The sequence below is a fragment of the Antechinus flavipes genome, chromosome 5 (assembly GCF_016432865.1).
Source record: "Antechinus flavipes isolate AdamAnt ecotype Samford, QLD, Australia chromosome 5, AdamAnt_v2, whole genome shotgun sequence".
Lineage (NCBI taxonomy): Eukaryota > Metazoa > Chordata > Mammalia > Dasyuromorphia > Dasyuridae > Antechinus > Antechinus flavipes.
The window spans coordinates 288,012,377-288,029,624 of NC_067402.1; the positions used below are offsets into that span (position 1 = coordinate 288,012,377).

The window sequence follows — 17,248 nt, forward strand, 5'->3', positions numbered from 1 at the left end:
GTGTGTTTGTATGTGTTGTAGCTTCCCAGCTCAAACACATATTTTGAAACACTAATATAGTAATCAGTCCTCTGGCAGCCTCTATTACTGAAAATACACACGTGCTTTAAATTAAAATGGGAAGGCTAGTCAGCAGCCCCATGTACTGTGGGGTTTTTTTTTCATGTATTTATTTTAAACTTAAATTTGAAAAAATTGCTATGTACACAGCAGAACATGAGATTCAAAATATAAAGCAATAAATGTTTATTTCAAGAAAGCCTACTTAATAAATACTATGCATTGTGTTCAGAGCTGTCCATCTTTGCTTTGCTTTGCTTTCTTGTAGGTTTTCCTTTGTTCTCTGCTGTGTACTCTTTATTCTTTTCTTCCCTTCTCCCCCCCCCCCAAGAAGGCTACAATTAAGTGTGAATATATTTATATATACATTCATATATATGTACACACGCACATATATAGATATTATATTACATATATATACACACACATTCATATATATGTGCAACATATATCTTTCATAAGTCCAAGTCTTTCCATATTTTCTCACTCCACCAACTCATCGTTTCTTACACCACAGCAATAATTCAATTTTAAATACTTTAAAACAATATTGATTAATATAGTTGATATAAAATATAGTTTCCCCATTTTTTTTCTTTTGATTAAATCTATTTTAGTTTTAACTTTGTCTGAGATTGTGATTTCTATCCCTGCTTTTTTTAACTAGCAAGTTCTACTCCTGATCTTTACTATTATATTTGTATACATCTCTTATTTCCTATCCCTCCTGATTCCTCTTCTTTACTTCTACCAACTACCTTGCCTTGATATTGCTTAACCTGTTCTACCCTATGGTAATCCCTTCTTTCTCCTCTCCCCATCCCTTTCCTGTTGCCCTCCTGTTTCTATCTCAATTTAGAAAACTTTTATAGCTTTCCAAATATATATGTTGTTCCCTCTTTAATTCCCATTCATCTACAGACTCTCTTATACCACTCCCCCTTACCCTATTTCCTCACCCTCTTATTTCTTTCTGAATTTAGAAGACTTTTATATCCTTCTAGATATATATGTATTGTTCCCATTTTAACCCATTCTTGATGAGAGTAGGATTCCTTAACTACCAGCTCTCCTCCCCCATCTAACTCATCAATATCAGTTTTTCCTCTTATTAGCACAATTACTTTTTTTTTTAATTTACCATTTCCTACATGATTTTACTTTTTAGAATCACATCATACTTGATCCTACCCCAGTCTTTCTTTCAAACTGCCTAATTATTAATGACAATCTTAGACACGGTTTACATTTCCACATATAAAAAGTAAAGAGTTTGTCTATATTGAGTCTCTTATAATTAGTATTTGATGTTTATCATATATTTCTCTTGGATCTTATATATCAAAATTTTCTATTAAGTTCAGGTTTTTGATTGTTTTGTTTTTTTGTTTTTGGGGGGTCTTGTAATTAGTATTTGATGTTTAGCATATATTTCTCTTGGCTCTTATATATCAAATTTTCTATTAAGTTCAGGTTTTTGATTGGTTTTTTTTTTTGGTTTTTGGGGGGTCTTGTAATTAGTATTTGATGTTTAGCATATATTTCTCTTGGCTTTTATATATCAAAATTTTCTTTTAAGTTCAGGTTTTGAGTTATTTTGGGTTGGTTTTTTTTTTGGGAGGGGGTTGTAACAAAATCCTGAAAATCTGGCAATTCATTGAATATCCTTTTTTCCCCATTCAGAATTAGGCTTAACTTTGCTGGGTATAATATTTTTAGATACAACCCTAGTTCCTTTGCTTCTCTATATATAGTGTTTCAAGACCTATGGTCTTTTAGTATAGCTGCTGTTGTGTTTTGTATGATTCTAATTGTGGCTCCACTGAATTTAAATTTTTCTTTCTAGTTGCTCATAATATTTTCTCCTTAAGCTGGGAATTTTAGAATTCGGCTACAGGAATTTGGAATTCTGTAGATTTTCCTTGTAGGATCTCTTTCAGGTGGTGATTAGTAGAATTGTTTGTTTGTTTGTTTAATTTCTACTTTCCCCTCTTGTTGTTTTGTTTTCTAAAGGGGAAATCTGTGGTGCTGAAAAGTTTTGGGTTGAGAGCCCCTAGGGTCCTCCACTCCCAGAATATGGATTGATTGGACTGAAGAGACAGAACAGATTATCCTTTACCTTATTTTTGCCAAAGTAAGGCAAGAGGAGCACAGGATCATTGACTGAGTGGGAAGGGATTTTAGAGGCATTTGAGTCTAATCCCCTCCTTTTACAAAGGAGAACAATGAGGTCCAAAGAGGTTAAGTCTCCAATGTCAGATAAACCCTAAGCACACGAAGAATTGAATCCTGCATTCTATGAACTATCTTATGCTTTAAGGGACTGTTTCCCACTATGAGGGAAAGACCAGCCTTGTCCCAGAGCCCTCATCCTATGGACATTAGATAGCCCAGGTCAATCTGAGCCAAGTCATCAATCTTGAGCTGAAAGTCAGAAACCAGTTAGCCAACTTTCTCACCTTACTGAGGCTGAATTACCCAGGGTCCCACAGGTGGAAAAGGAAAGAGATAGCATTTGAACCTAAATCCTCTAACCCGAGTCAGTCTTCTTTGCATTGTCCTATGCCTTTTGTTGGTGGTGGTCCTTCCTGTTCAAAGAAACCAGTGATATCATCGGGGATGTCGACTTTCCTGAAATTTGGATTTGCCTTTTTTGTGTACAATTTTATGTGTCTATGTTGTTTCCCCCGATAGAGTATAAGATCTTAGAGGGTAGGAACCGATTCCTTTTTGTCCTTCTATACTCCATCAGTCGATCAATCAAAAAGTATCTATTAAGCACTTGCTTTGTATTGAGTACTGGGCTAGTTTGGGATAGAAAACAAAGCAAATAGTTCCTCCCCTCAAAAACCCTACATTCTATGGGGGAACAAGATATACAAATCGGAACATACAAAGTACATGGGAGTAAATGAAAGAAAACCTTAGAGGAAATGGTATTAGCACCTGGGGGACTTGAAAAGTCCTCCTGGAGGAGATGACCCTAGAGTTGAATTCTAAAGGAAGCCAGGGATTCTTAGAAGCAGCATTCTGGGCAAGGGGCACAGCTAATGCAAAGACATGTAGCTGGAAGATGTCACTGTAGTATCCTTGGCCAGGATGGCTGGATCATAGAGTTCATGCAAAAGAATAAGATGTAATATATTTTAACATGTTTAATATATATTGGATTACTTGCTGTCTAGGGGAGAGGGTGGAGGGAAGGAGGGGAAAATTTGGAACACAAGATTTTGCAAAGGTCAATGTTGAAAAAAATTATTCATAAATTATTATCCATCTATAAAAAGCTTTAAAAAAATAACAATAACAAAAGAATAAGCTGTAAAAGAAGGGGAAAAGTAGGAAGGCCCCGGGTGGTGAAAATCTTTACATGTCCTACAGAGAAGTTCATGTTTAATCCAACAGGTGACAGAAAAACTGCTGGAATTCAGCAGTGGAGAGCGTTGAGGGTGTTGCTGACACAGTCAGATCTGCACTTCAGCAGCTGGGTGAGGGATGGATTTGGAATAGAGACCTGAGGTAGGGAGTCCAGGCAGAATATGATTACAATAGTAGAGTAGAGGGCAGAGGGCAAATGGGAGAAGAAGGCTGAATGAGGGGGAAATTGCAAGGGAACAAGGGATTTGAGTATAAAGAATAGTTCAGAGTTGACCCAATTCACCAAAAAGTCTAGACTTGGAAGGGAAGAGAGTGTCATTAGAACTGAGGTGACAGCCTGGGAGAACACTGACCAATGTTGGGGTTGTAGGTCATGGGGAACACAAGAGTGAAGCAGGAGGAGAACTGGAAAGATAAAATATTGTTATTGAATAAAGAAAATTCCATTTTTTAAGATAAGGAAGTAGACTCTCACAAGTCAAAATCAAGAGTATGATCATCCTTGGGTGTGGCTGAGGTGAAATGAAGAAATCAGCTATCTTGGTTGATTAGATTGAAGAAAATGCGAAATTAGGGCATGAGGAGAACTGAATAGATGAAATATTATTATTGGATAAAGAAAATTCAGTTTTTTAAAATAAGGAAGTAGATACTTGTGAATGATAGCAGAAGGGTATGATCATCCTCAGGTGTGTTTGAGTTGGAATGAGGAAATCAACTATCCTGGTTGATTAGATTGAAGTAACTGGGAAATTAGGCTATTTGAAAGAATATCATCAGCATCTGACTCATTTTTGTTGTTAGTTGTGTCTGACTCTTCATGACCTCCATTTGGGTTTTTTTTGGTAAAGATACTGGAGTGCTTTGTCATTTCCTTCTCTAGATCATTTTACACATAAGGAAACTGAGGCAAACAGGGTGAAGTGACTTGCCCAGGGTGATACCGATAGGAAGTATCTGAAGTCACATTTGAGCTCAGAAAGATGAATCTTCCGGACTAGCCCTCGCCCCTCCCTATAGTAGGTGCTTCATAAATACTTGTTGATCGATTTCAGCAGCTAATCTTTGATCTGCCCAGAGGCGTGTGGTGCTGGAGAGGCCCAGAGTGACCAGAGAGCGTGGTCGAGTGTGGAAGAAAGTCACTCTAAGCACTCATCGACCTTCCCTGTGAATACCCCACTCAGCCCATCTCTTCTCCTCCCCCACAAATCTGCCAATGGAAAGAAACAGAGGATCGAGATTGTGTATTGGAGCAACATGTGTCTCGCTCTCCGAAAGTTGGGTGAGAAGGGATCACGTTTCATTTCAGTTCTGTGTTATCTTCCCCTGGCTCAGGGCTCTAAAAAGACGGACTTTGCTCAATGAAGGTGGTTGCATGTCTTGTGACTGAATAAAGCAGGCCGCAGGAATGATTCAGGCCTCCTCCTTTCATCCTAGTTACAAATGGGGAAACTGAGGCTCGTTGCCCCAAATCAGAATCGCAAACGGCCAGAGGTGAAGGAAGAGATCTCGGAGGGGAGTTCGGAACCCCGTTCTAACATTTCATAAAAGGGATCTGCTCTTCCTTCTGAGCACATTTTCGCCTCTTTCTCAGGAAAGCCTGGGGATTCCCCGAGGAGGGGAGCTAGCAGGAGCGGAGCAGGCCACCTCCCTTTCCCGGACAGCGCTCCGCGTTCCGCGCCCCTGGGCGCACGGGGTGCGCCGCGAAGATCAGGGGGGCGGTTCAGCTGGTTCTCGGGCCCGAAGCTGTCCCGCCAGGATTGGGCGGCGGCCGGCCGGGGGCGGGGCTCCCGCCAGGTGAGTCTGGGGCCTGCCCCGGCCCCGCCCCGTCCCGCCGTGGGCGCCCAGGTGCGGTGCTGCTCTAGGAGCCCGGAGCAGAGCCAGGTGGAGCGTCCCAGCCGCTGGCCGTCATGGCCGAGTCTCAGCTGGGCTGCCTGGACGAGGCGCACGTGAACGAGAAGGTGACGGAGGCGCAGGCCGCCTTCTACTACTGCGAGCGGCGGCGGACCGCCCTGGAGGCGCTGCTGGCCTCGGGGGACCCGGCCTACCACGAGTTGCTGGCCAAGGAGCGGCTGCGCAACTTTCTGTCCGAACCCGAGCGCCTGGCGCTCCGGGCCGACTGGCGCCCCTATGAGGTGCAGGCCCCGGGCCCCGGCAAGGGCAAGGGCAGGAGCAAGGGCCCGCCTCCCGCCCCTGCCCCCGCCGAGCCCGCAGCCTCGCTGGCCTACTGGCCCGACCGTTCGGACACCGAGGTGCCCCCGCTCGACCTGGGCTGGACGGACAACGGCTACTATCGGGGCGTCAATCGCGTCACCCTGTTCACTCATCCCCCCAAGGAGGAGAAGGCGCCCCACCTCAAGGAGGTGGTCAGGACGATGATCCAGCAGGCGCAGAAGGTAAGCTCCCTCCCCGCTCCAGCCCGCGCCCCCACGCTGGAACTCTCCCCCTTTCCCCCCACAGGGCCAAGAGACTAAGCCCCTAATGGGCCCTGCAGTCTGACTGGAAGGGGCCCCGGAGAACCCCCGGGCCAGTGGAGCAGGCCCAAAGGGAGCCGCGACTTCCCGGTGCCAGCGCAGCAGGTAGCGTGCTAAATAGATTGTGAGGCAGCTCCCGGGCCTCGAGCCCTGCCCTCTCGCCGCCCACACACCAGAGCTCTGCAGAGCTTTCAGTTTCTCGACTTTCTCCAGCTCCCCAGGGCCAAGGCTGGAAGAGGCCCGGGGCCATTCGGCCTAGAATGACGGAGAAGTGGCCAGGGTGCAGTTACGCAGGGGATGGATCTCCCGGGATTCTGGGCACACTCCGGGGCATCTGCTCCAACCCTCTTACAGAGGAGCCAACTGAGGCTCCCTCCCAGAGGTGCGATGGTGCGGCCAGCTTCTCGGCAATAAGTAGCAGCGGGAGGATTTGAACCCAGCTTGTCTGAATCTCCTGACCTAGTTCTCTGCACACGTAGCAGACCGATTCTGACAGCAGTCGCCTCTCCCAGCTTCCAGTCCCCACCCCTAGGGTTGACTTCCAACGTGGCTCTGGAGTGGGATGGGGCTGTCTCCTTCTTGGGCTGCCTGGGGGACCCGCCAGGACCCGGTGACCATCAGAGGGTCACTTTGCCTTACTGAGTCTCAGTTTCTTCATCTCTTTATTGATGAAAATATATTCGCACTGCCTCCTCACGGGACTTGTGAGGGGGATGCTGGGTAAGCCGGCCCTGAAACTACCCAAGTAAAAGTTATTTTGCTTTTTCCCCATCCCCCCTCCCCTGCCCTGGTCTTGCCACTTTGGTTGACTAGCCACACCTCTGTAGGTGTGTTTTGCAGCTGAGGCCCCACCCCCAAGCTACTGTACCCTGGGGCCAAGTAGAGGATGAGCTGGGAAGCTCCGGCCACAGCCGGAGACCTTAGCCTCTGGTTAAAAGGGAGTCCTTCCTGGGAGACCACCCGTAGGGTGGAGGTGGTTGGGGGGAGCTGCCTCTGCAAAACTCCTCTTGGAGGTCGAGACCTTGGGCCCTCACTCCCCAAATAGGGATCCACTTCCTTGTCCAGCCCCAGTTGACCTTTGGATTCAGACCTGCTTTACCCGAGATGTTGTCTTTCTATAGGGACGAAGTCCTGTGGAAAAAGCTCCTTAGGGTTCTGGGAGGTGGGGCTCTTGGAGAATGGCTTTGTTTCCTCTCCGGGAGGAAAGGGGTGGGCTCTGGCTTTGTTACTCAGGCCACCTGACCGGGATGGACTTAGCCCGGGGATTCTGTGGGGGTGGGGGAGATCCTGGTTAGAACTGTTAACCCTTCACTGTCTGGAACGAGTCTTCCTTCTGTAGAATTGTATTTCTCCCTCCCTCTACTTGTACTCACATATACAAAGAAACACAGACTTAGAGCTAGAAAGGATTTTAAAGTCCTTTAGAGATCTTCCACTCCTGACCCCAATTTGGGAAATTTGGGATTGGAATCCAGCTGTCCCTCTCACTCCAGTGTTCCTTTTCCTCTTCCATTCCTAGACTGGTATATTAGTCTCCATTGCAAAAATCTGACCGTCACTCTCTTACTCTATAAACTCCCATGGTTCCCTATGACCACTACAATCAAATAAAAATGTCACACTTAAAGCTTTTCATGACCCGATTCCAGTCTTCTTACAAGTTCTTCCCTTTCTTGTGCCCTGCAATCTACCTCAGACCAGTGCTGACCTCCATGTCTGGAACAATCTCCCTCCTCCCCTTCACCTCTGAGAATGCTATCTTCCAGAGTAATTTCTGCAGCAAGCTTTTCCCTATTCCTTCCCCCATTACCTTTTCTGTGGCTTATATCTATGTTATATTTGTACATGGTTGAAAGTAGAACGGATCTCTTTTGTCTTTGGGTCCAGTACAGAGATAATGGGATTTCATTGTGGATGGAGGAGCTCCCTTTCCCAATACAACTTGTACTTTGAGGGTATCTCTTAGAGAGAGCTGCCCACGTCACACAGCCAGTATGTGGCAGAGGCTATACAGGAAATCGGGCCCCCTTGTGTCTGAACAGCTCTCTAGAAATGCTTGATTGATTGATCTGATTTTTACCTGCAACTTTGGAGGGGGTTAAAGGACTCTGGGAAGTTCTCCCAGGGCAGCGATTGAGGATGACATTGGAACTGACCCAGCCTTGAGCTAAATGGATCTGGTCTTTCTGGACTGAGTATTTACCGGGTCCGGGATACAATGAGAAAAATGGCACCAGGAGTGGTTGGATTCGACACCAGTGCCAGGGCAAGGATGCCAGTTCTTGAGGGAGGAGGAGGAGAACGAAGAACTCATCTGAGATTTTGGCTAAAAACGCTGTTATAACAAAAATAGACTAAAGTGTCAACTCACTTCTGGTCATCAAGATATATTTGAATATCTACTGTATACAGGAGACCAGGATACAAACTGTAGCATAAGGGGAAAGATCACTCCCTTTTCTTTGGCTTCAGTGCCCTCCTCTGTAAAATGAGAGAATTGACCCGGTGTGATCCCTAGGGTCCTTTCCATCACTAACCCCTGCTCAATCCAATTTGTCATGGTTTCAGTGCTTACTCTTGCACCCGATCTCCCAACTAGGAGTCCCCTGGACTTTCTACTCTGCCATTCTTACCTGTGGGGTTTCCTAGTCTCCTGGGTCTATTCATCTGAGTTCTTCCTTCTTCCTTTTCACTCAAAGAAAGGAAGTTGCTTATCTTTATTGTTCAGGCTATGGAAGGGCTGAATAAGGAGTTGTTCAGCATTCTTCCAGTCTTGCCAGATGGAGAATATTGATACCAGCAGTGGTGAAAGGGAAGGGGCGGGACAGTGTATTGATAGAATAAGCAATGGGGTAGAAGGACTTGTTCTCAAATCCTTCTTCACCTTCCTCCTATCATATATCCATTTCTATTGGCCTTTTCCCCAATGGAAAGGCAGAAAAGGTGAGTTTTAAGCTAGACCCAGAGTTAAGGTGTGTAGGGTAGGTGAAGGAATGTGGAAAAGCATCCCCTTTCGCCTTTACAAGCATCATCATGAGCTTTTTACAGAGTTGGGGAATTTAAGAGGAGAATAAACAAGATAGCTTAGGAACCTAATGAGAATACTCATCTGATGAACCATCCTTTCTTCCTGAAGTCAAGATTTTTTTCCTTTTTTTTTTTACATATCAATCAATGTTAAAAATCAAATGTGAAATCAAAATTTAAAAAAAAAATCAACTACCCAGATATAGGATAGGGAAAGATGTGTCTAGAAAGCAGCTGGTATGAAAAAGACTTGGATTTTATGTTTTTTATGAATCAATGTAAAGTCCTGCACCTGGGCTCAAAAAATCAGCCACCCCAATATAAGATAGAGGAAGGTATGTTTAGAAAGCAGTTGATGTGAAAAGACTTAGGTTTTAGTGAATGCAAATTTAGCAGTGTTAAATGGCTGTCAGGAAATCCAAAGGGACCCTAGATTTCATTAATATAGTCATGAGTTAAACTAGGCTCTTCCTTTTCTCTCTTCACACTATCTTTTCACGATTTATAGTTCACAAATTGATTTACAGATTTTCTTCCTCATATCAGTCCTGTGAATCATTGTAAGTATTCTCACAAAGGAATATTATAGTTTTAGAGCTAGAGTCTAATCCCCTCATTTTACAGATGAGAAAACTGAGACTCAGAGTCAAATGACTTAACCCACTCACTGTCATACAATTCATCTGAGGCCACATTAGAACCCAGGCTTCCTGACTCCAGGCCTGGTATTCCTTCTGACTCTTAAATGGCTTTACCTAAGATCACATTGGTAGAAGAAATAAGGAAGTGATAATCTCACTGGGCCCTCCCCAGCCAGACTATATCTGGAGTGTTGTAATCAGTTCTAGGAGACACATTTAAAGTAGATGGGTGAACTGGGGGAAAAATGACAAAAAAAGTGAGCAGACTTGAAACTACACTCTTCGAGGAATGACTGGAGGAACTAGAGAGGGATAGTGTGAAAAAGAGAGGGATTAGTGGGAGGTGTAATTTCCATCTTCAAAGATCTGAGGGATTCTCATATAGCAGAGATTAAATTTGTTCCATTTGACCCCAAAAGACAGACAATTATAGATAAAAATTACAGAGAGAAAGATCTGAGCGCTTAAGAAAAGGAATTTTCTAGCAGCAGAGCTGACCCCTGGTAAGCTGCTCTGTTAGGTAGTTGAGTGAGCTTCTCATCACTGGAATTATTCAAGCAGAATGGCCAAATGACAATTTGTGGGTTGTCGCAAGGGGGGATTTGTTCAGATTTGAGCTAGATAGCTCCCGAGGTACTTTCTCGCCAGGATTCTGTATATCTGTAGTCATTTGGCCCACCAGAGATTTCTCTGCTCGCTTTGGCGTCATTCTATCCATCAAATTACAGAATTGCAGAGATCTTGAGAGAGATAAAGCTTGAGCTGAAGGTGGCTGGCTATTGTGGGCCCCTCTTAATCTTTTCTTTTCCAGGTTAAATACCACTTCCTCTGACCCGGAATCTCTTCTGACACTTGTATGGCCTAATTTTTGTGGCTCAATGGAGAGTGTTGGATTTGGAAATGAAAAGACTTTAAATTATTGTGACTCCTGCTCTGATATTTAGCGGCTATGTGGACCTGGGCAAGCAGGTTAACCTTCCTAGACCTCAGTTTCCCCATCTAAAATGAGAGGGTTGGACTAGATGGTTTCTAGGACTCCTTCTAGCCCTAGATCTGGGAGCCTACACAACCCCAGTGTATCGTGATAGGGTGTTTTCTGAAGGGAACCTTTGGCTGAGCAGGACTGGCTGGGGAAACCAGGGGAAGAGATGATTACAGAAGGCTCACTTCGCCGAGGGCTGGGATGACTCATGTATTTATAGAGCTTTGTGGTTTAAAAGAGAAAGGCAGCCTCCTATAGTGGACAGTGAGCCGGTCGGAGCCAGGAAGACTTGATGGGACCTGCCCTGATGAGGGACTCTGGGTAAGACCCTTCTCCTCCCTAAGACTGCACATTTCTGCTTTGCCAGAGGAAGTTTCTTAATCTGCGAGCTTTCTATGCAGGTGAAATCTGACGTTTAGGAACAATCTTTGGGGTTGAACAATCCTGGGGATTAGAGAATACATGTATGTCCGTCCCCAATTTTCTAAATGTGGAAATTGGGGGGCAGCTAGGTAGTGCAGTGGATAGAGCATCAACCCTGAAGTCAGGAGGACTTGAGTTCAAATCTGGTCTCAGACACTTAACCCCTCCTGGCTGTGTGACCCTGGGCAAGTCACTTAATCCTAACTGTCTCACACACACAAAAAAGATAAATGTGGAAATTGGGAGAAGAAGTACCCAAAGTCACAAAATCAGTCAGTTGGTTGCTAGAACTCACACTCATGTCAAATCCCCTGCTCTCTGTGCCACCCTATCTGGAAGCTAGGACGACAGTGGCCCAAGGGCAGGCCAGGCCAGGCTAGTTAAAAAGTGGGTTGGTAAACGCTTTACAAGCTGATGAAATGGAACAAAGCAACTGCAAACAGACTAGAACCTTCAAGTAGAATATTAAAGGATCCTATCTGGAAAGACATTTGGAAACCATGGAGTCTGACCCCTTTATATTTATAAATGAGGAAACTGAGGCTGAGGGAAGTAAATAAATGCTCATACAGCTAATATGTGGCAAAGCTACAATTTGAACCCAGACTCCCAGCTCCAAATCCAACCCCAAGCTTCCTCTCAGGACCACTGTACACTTTTTTCAGGATGGGTAACTCTTACTACCCTGCACTAATCGTGACTGTCTATGATGTGCATCTGTCTCTCAATAGACTATAAGCACAGTGAGGGCAGGGACTGTGTTTTATACTTTGTTGTTCAGTCATTTCTGTCGTGTGTGACTCTTCTAGAAATACTGGAGTGGCTTGCCTTTTCCTTCTCCAGCTCATTTTACAGATAAGGAAACTGAGGCAGACAGGGTGAAGTGACTGACCCAGGGACACCCAGCAAGTGAGTGTCTGAGGCTTTATTCTTTCATTTCCCATAATACTGAATACAATACATGGTATATAAGAAGTATTTAGTAAAAGCAAGTCAGTAATCCTGCTAGGACTCCTGCAATGTCCACCATTAAGACCTCTTCTTTGAATTATGGCCTGCTAAAATTCATATATGTTACCCAGAAGGTCTCCTACTTGAAGAGAAAGCAGAGAGAGCCCTGATAGCCTGGGACATTGGTCTGGCAAATTTGGGGATGGGACTTGGTGGGAAATAGCCAGGAAAAATCTGGAAGATGAGGGAGAGCAGAGTTGGGAGCAAGGGGAGGCAGACAGACATACAGAGATGTGACAGAAAGACAGAGACAGAGAGGCAGACAGACAAAGATCAAGAGAGAAAGTATTTGGAAGGAATATAGGAATGGCAAAGAGGCAGACCACCTTCCTTTGAAAGAAATAGGGTTCTATCCAAAAATAACTTTTAGCCTCAAACTTGGAGAGAACAGGGAGGAGAACAAGTGTCTGTTATATGCTAGGCACTATGCTAAGTGTTTTACTAATGTTATCTTGTTCCAGCCACTAACCCATTTTACAGAAGAGGAAATTGTGGCCAGGGGCAGGGGGCGGGGAGGGTACTGGCTGGCCCAAGCTCCCACGATGGCGCCACGTGATAGTGGCAAGGTGTCTCGGCTGATCTTGCGATATAGTGATGCTCCCTTTTGTCCCTAGGATAAAACCCAGATTTCTCTGTTTGGTCCTTAAGACCAAGTGTAGTTGATTAGAGGGAAGGTTGAGACCGACTTCCCTCCTTGGTCTGATATCACCTTATCGTCATCCACTAACCCTTCCTTTCAGACTGACTGGATGGCCAGCTGTTCCCTGACATTTGCTCAAGGAGGAAGGGGGTCGCATCTTTCTGGCCGTCTCCACGACGCAGTTTAGTGTGAATTTGCCAGAAAGTCTGTGGATAGGTATTAATTGCACAGCTGTGTTAGGCATAGTACATAACAAGGCTTTGAGGATGGGGAGACAGAGGTAGAATATGGCCAACCTTCCCTCAAGGAGCAAGAAGTCCTCATTGTTCATCATCAAAACCTTCCTTTGGCATAAAGGGTGCTAGACGGCAAGACATGGCGGAAAGAGCATTGGGCATCAGAAGCTGTGACTATGTGACCTTGGACAAAACATTTGGATTCTGGGAGCCTCAGTTTCTCCATTTATAAAATGGGCATTATAGCTCTGCTGGATTGATATGAGGAAATCGCTTTTTATACATTCTAAAGCACTCTGTCATTTTAAATTTAATCTTTTTTGATGAAAAATATCCTGCCATTGCCTGGGCTGGGCTTCTATATCTAGGCTTCTGTTTTCCTTCTCAATACGTGTAAAGTACTTTAGAAAAACTATAGGGTTTCTGTCGAGACCAGGAAGGTCTTGGGGAGCTGCCCACGAAAGCTGAAGCTTCTGTCAGGTTTGCAAGGGCAGTGGGCACCATATTGTAGAATGAGCACCTGCTTCCTTCCAGATGTGCCGCCTCTTCCAAGCAGCTTCCAGAGGGTCACCAGTGCTGGCACTCTGCCCCCCCACAAAGTCACTGTGCGTACACGTTGCATCTCATTTTCTAAGTATACGTTGTAGTGTATATTTAACGGCCAGTTCCAATAGACTTGTGATGGAGAGAGCCATCTACATCCAGAGAGGACTATGGGAACTGAGTGTGGATCACAGCGTGGGATATTTCACTTTTTGAGTCCCTAATCAGCCCACAGGCAACTCCTAGACCCCGTGCAGTGCAGTGGCCCTAAAAGCAGGCAGTTCCGGCACAGATGACACTGCATAGGTCAGTGACAGGATACCTGGTATTTGTCTTTTTTTTTTTTTTTAATGTCTTAAGGCGGAGCTCAGGATCCTGTCCCAGCCTGCCCCTGCTTTTCAGACTTCAGGGTGTTGTCTCCCAGGTGGCTCCTGGCTTGAGAGAAGGAGAGGTCTCTATAGCTCTCTGCCTTCTCCCCCTGGAGCCCAGGGACCACTAGCTCCGACTGTCCCCACAGAGGGGTGGGCTCTGTCACCAGGACCTGTCTGAAGGGGCTGCCCTAAGGGGTTTGGGGAAGGCTGCTCTGAATGTGATGAGAGCAAGACGTCAGATTCCGTGATCCGTGACCGTGTTTGCTTTCTATATCTGAACATGAGGGGCAGCTGGGTGGTGCAGCGGATAGAACAGCAGCCCTGAAGTCAGGAGGACCTGAGTTCAAATCTTCTCTCAAACACTTTCTAGCTGTGTGATCCCAGGCCCCAGTTGTCTCGATAGATAGATCTGATCATTGTGGTAGAAGTGAAGCTTACTGACAGAGACCATACGGAAAGGGGAGCTTGGAGGGAGACTGCCGGGAAGGGGTATGGAAGCCTGAGCCCCTGCACGCTGAGGGGGAGGTTTGGGGGAGAGGAGACAGACGCACGGGCTGACGACAGCTTGCTGACAGATCGACATGATCCTGGGCACATCGCAAAGTTTTCTCCTCTTTAAATCAGAAAGTTGGACTGGACGGGCGAGGTCCTTTCTTCTGGACCTATGACTGTACTTGTAGAATTGAAGGAATGTCGGTGTCCAAAAGGTCTTTTTATTGGGGAAGGATCCGATTTGTTTTCTGGTCCCGACTGGAACAATAAGTAGGTGTTGCTAAGGGGCCAGTGTGGACCTGCCCTGAGCTAAACCTTCCTGATAATTAGAGCTCCTCCTGAGTGGAACGGGCAGGGATCGGGAGGAGGGGATGGGAAGCCAGCATGTTCCCCCTCCCTGAAGGTCTTCAGGCAAAGCCCCCTGGCTCGTTCTGTTTCAACTGGCCTAGATGGCCTCTGGCTGACTCAGAAACTCAGGTTTCTCTTCCAGAGCTACTATTGTCTTGGGAAGGAGCCCCGAGGCTGGGATGTGAGGGTCCAGGCGGTAGCTGAGTCAGAGAGGACGTGAGCCAGTGCCAGAGAATGAGCTTCCTGCCGGGCCCGTTCCACAGGGTGACCAGGCCAGCAGGAAGCCCTTTCTGGGGAGGGGGCTATCTAGAGATCATCCGTGATAGGCAAGAGCGAGGAGGGAATCGAAGCAGGACTTTCCTCTTGTCCTTGGCTTTGGAGAAGAAATGATCTAGAATCCTCAGGGAGCCAGAGGAGGCTGGTATGAGAGAATACTTTGTCTCTCACTGCCCATGAGGCTTTGGGCAGGTTGTTCTTCTCTCCTCCCTCCCCAGGGTCTTAGTGTCTTCTATAAAATGGAGGAGGGAGAAGACATGGGCTCTGTGACGTCCCCTCTAAGAATTATGAGCCTCTGGTTCAGTGATAGTGGATAAGTCATTTCTCCTTCTATCAGTTAGACAAGACGGCTCTAGAGATGTGGCTTTGGTCTCCAGGAGACTCCCTGTTGGTCTGTGGGAGCTCGTGGCCCTGAGCCTGACATTGGACCACACCTTCTTCTGCCAGATAACCCCTGGCCCTATTCTTCCCTAAGTCCATCCCAGGAAGTCTATCTGGTCTTCTGAGGACCTTTCTCTCCATTTACTGGCATCATGTGGATTCTGTCTGAACCCCATGGGCTGACCGTCCATTGTTCCCAACTCCCGGTCCATCTCCACACCTTGATTAAAGACCTACTATGTGCCGGGGAGGACAGTGGCTCACTGGACTTGGAAGCAGGAAAGACATGTATATTTACTAGCTGTGCAAAGCGCTTAATCTCAAGCAAGTTAACTTTAATCTTGCCTCAGTTTCCTCATCTGTACAAAGAACAGAAGGAAATGGCAAACCACGCCCAAAACAGGGTCACCCAGCGTATTCTCTATCCTCAAGTAGCTTGTACCCTGTAAGAGGAGACCTGTAACATTAAGTGTCTACGGAATAAAGACAGTGTCATTTGGGGAAGTGGAGGCAATAGTGGGGTTTAGGAAAGGTGGGTGGGACAGAACTTGGAAGGAAACTGGGCTTTCCAAGAATCCCAGGTAAGGAAGGGAGTGCATTCCAGGAACGGGAGCACAGCCTCTGCAAAGGAACAGAGGCAAGGAATGGTTCCTGGAGGGAAGGAGGGAGGGAATCTCTTTGGGCACAACTTGGATCATAACTGCAGCTGGCCTAGAAAGCACCTTCTGTCCTTCAGTCCCTGCCATAACCTTGTGGGCGAGGGATAACAGAAGTTATTTTTCTTTTACAGTTGGAGAAACTGAGGCAGGCAGGAGAAGTGATTTGCCTTGGGCCGCCCAGCTGCTAAGTGTCTGAGTTAGAACCTCTTACCCAGATCCTATTCATTGTACCTGAAGTTCCGGGTACACTTGGGGATGCAAGGCTCTTGGGGTTCGCTGCCCCACATGCCCAGCTCTGAGGTTCTATGATAATTTGGGGGGGCAGGAAGAAGGGAATGTTTTCTTTCCCTCACTCCTTCCTTGTCCCCCAGTCTCATCTTGTCTACATTTTTATTCTGTCCAGGCCCAGCTAGGGAGCTGGGTGCTCTCTCTGGGCCCAAGAGGATCGCTGAGTTCCTGTCGACTTCTCCCCGGCCTTGAGCCCAGACAGACCCCGAGCTGGGGCAGCCGCCCTCTGCCTCGCTCTGCTCTGCCCGGGGCAGCCATCCGGGACGTCGTCGGCAGCTCTCCTTCCAGTAACAGGGAGCGCGTACAGAGGGTCTGATGTAGGGGAGAGCATAGAGAGAGGGCCGCCAGTCCGGAGCCCCAGCTGGGAGGGAGGCCATACGGTGCACAGCCACGGCTGTTCTCCCGACGCCCAGCTGGACCGGGCCAGCGGCACAGACCGGGTAAGGAAGGAGGCCCAAGGGCAGCTGGGTTTGGCCCCGGGCCAGCCTCCCTCAGCTGGTTAATGGCTCCTAGCCCAGAACCCTGCCCTGCCAGCGCCTGCTCCCCAAGTCCTCGGGCCCAGACGTCCTGAGCCAGCCAGAGCTTCCTTTTCTCATGGCCCCTTCTCAGAACTCTGGCAACCCTTCATTTGCTCACACAATCAAGTTTCTGCTCCTGTCCCATTTAACGCTGGCAGTATGTGACTGACCTCGGGAGAAGGAACTGGCTCTGAATCCGGAGTCACGGCTTCTGACTTCCCCGAGGGGACCAAATCTGTACTAGAAGCTCATTAAGATTAGTCAGGAAGAGCTAAATTCGAATCCTGCCCCAGACACTTACTATAACTTCTGTCTGCCTCAATTTTCTTATCTCTAAAATGGGGATAATAGTGGCATCTGTTTCCCAGAGTGGTTGCGAGGATAAATGAGACATTTGTAAAGGGCTTAATTACAGCGTCTGGAACATAGTAGGCACTTCATAAAATCTTGTTTCCTTTCCCTGGTTGTGTGTTGCTAGACAGGTCACAGTCACCTCAAAG

General features: G+C 46.7%; 1 protein-coding gene across 2 annotated transcripts in view; it reads left to right on the forward strand.

The window, feature by feature from the left end:
* Positions 1-5,290: 5,290 nt before the first annotated feature.
* Positions 5,291-17,248, forward strand: part of FAM83F (family with sequence similarity 83 member F) — a 36,849-nt gene continuing 24,891 nt past the window's right edge. For both annotated transcript variants that reach the window (XM_051962067.1, XM_051962066.1), the window contains exon 1: positions 5,291-5,834. In XM_051962067.1, the coding sequence (XP_051818027.1) occupies positions 5,349-5,834 (486 nt within the window). In that variant the 5' untranslated portion in view covers positions 5,291-5,348. The remainder of the gene's footprint in view (positions 5,835-17,248) is intronic.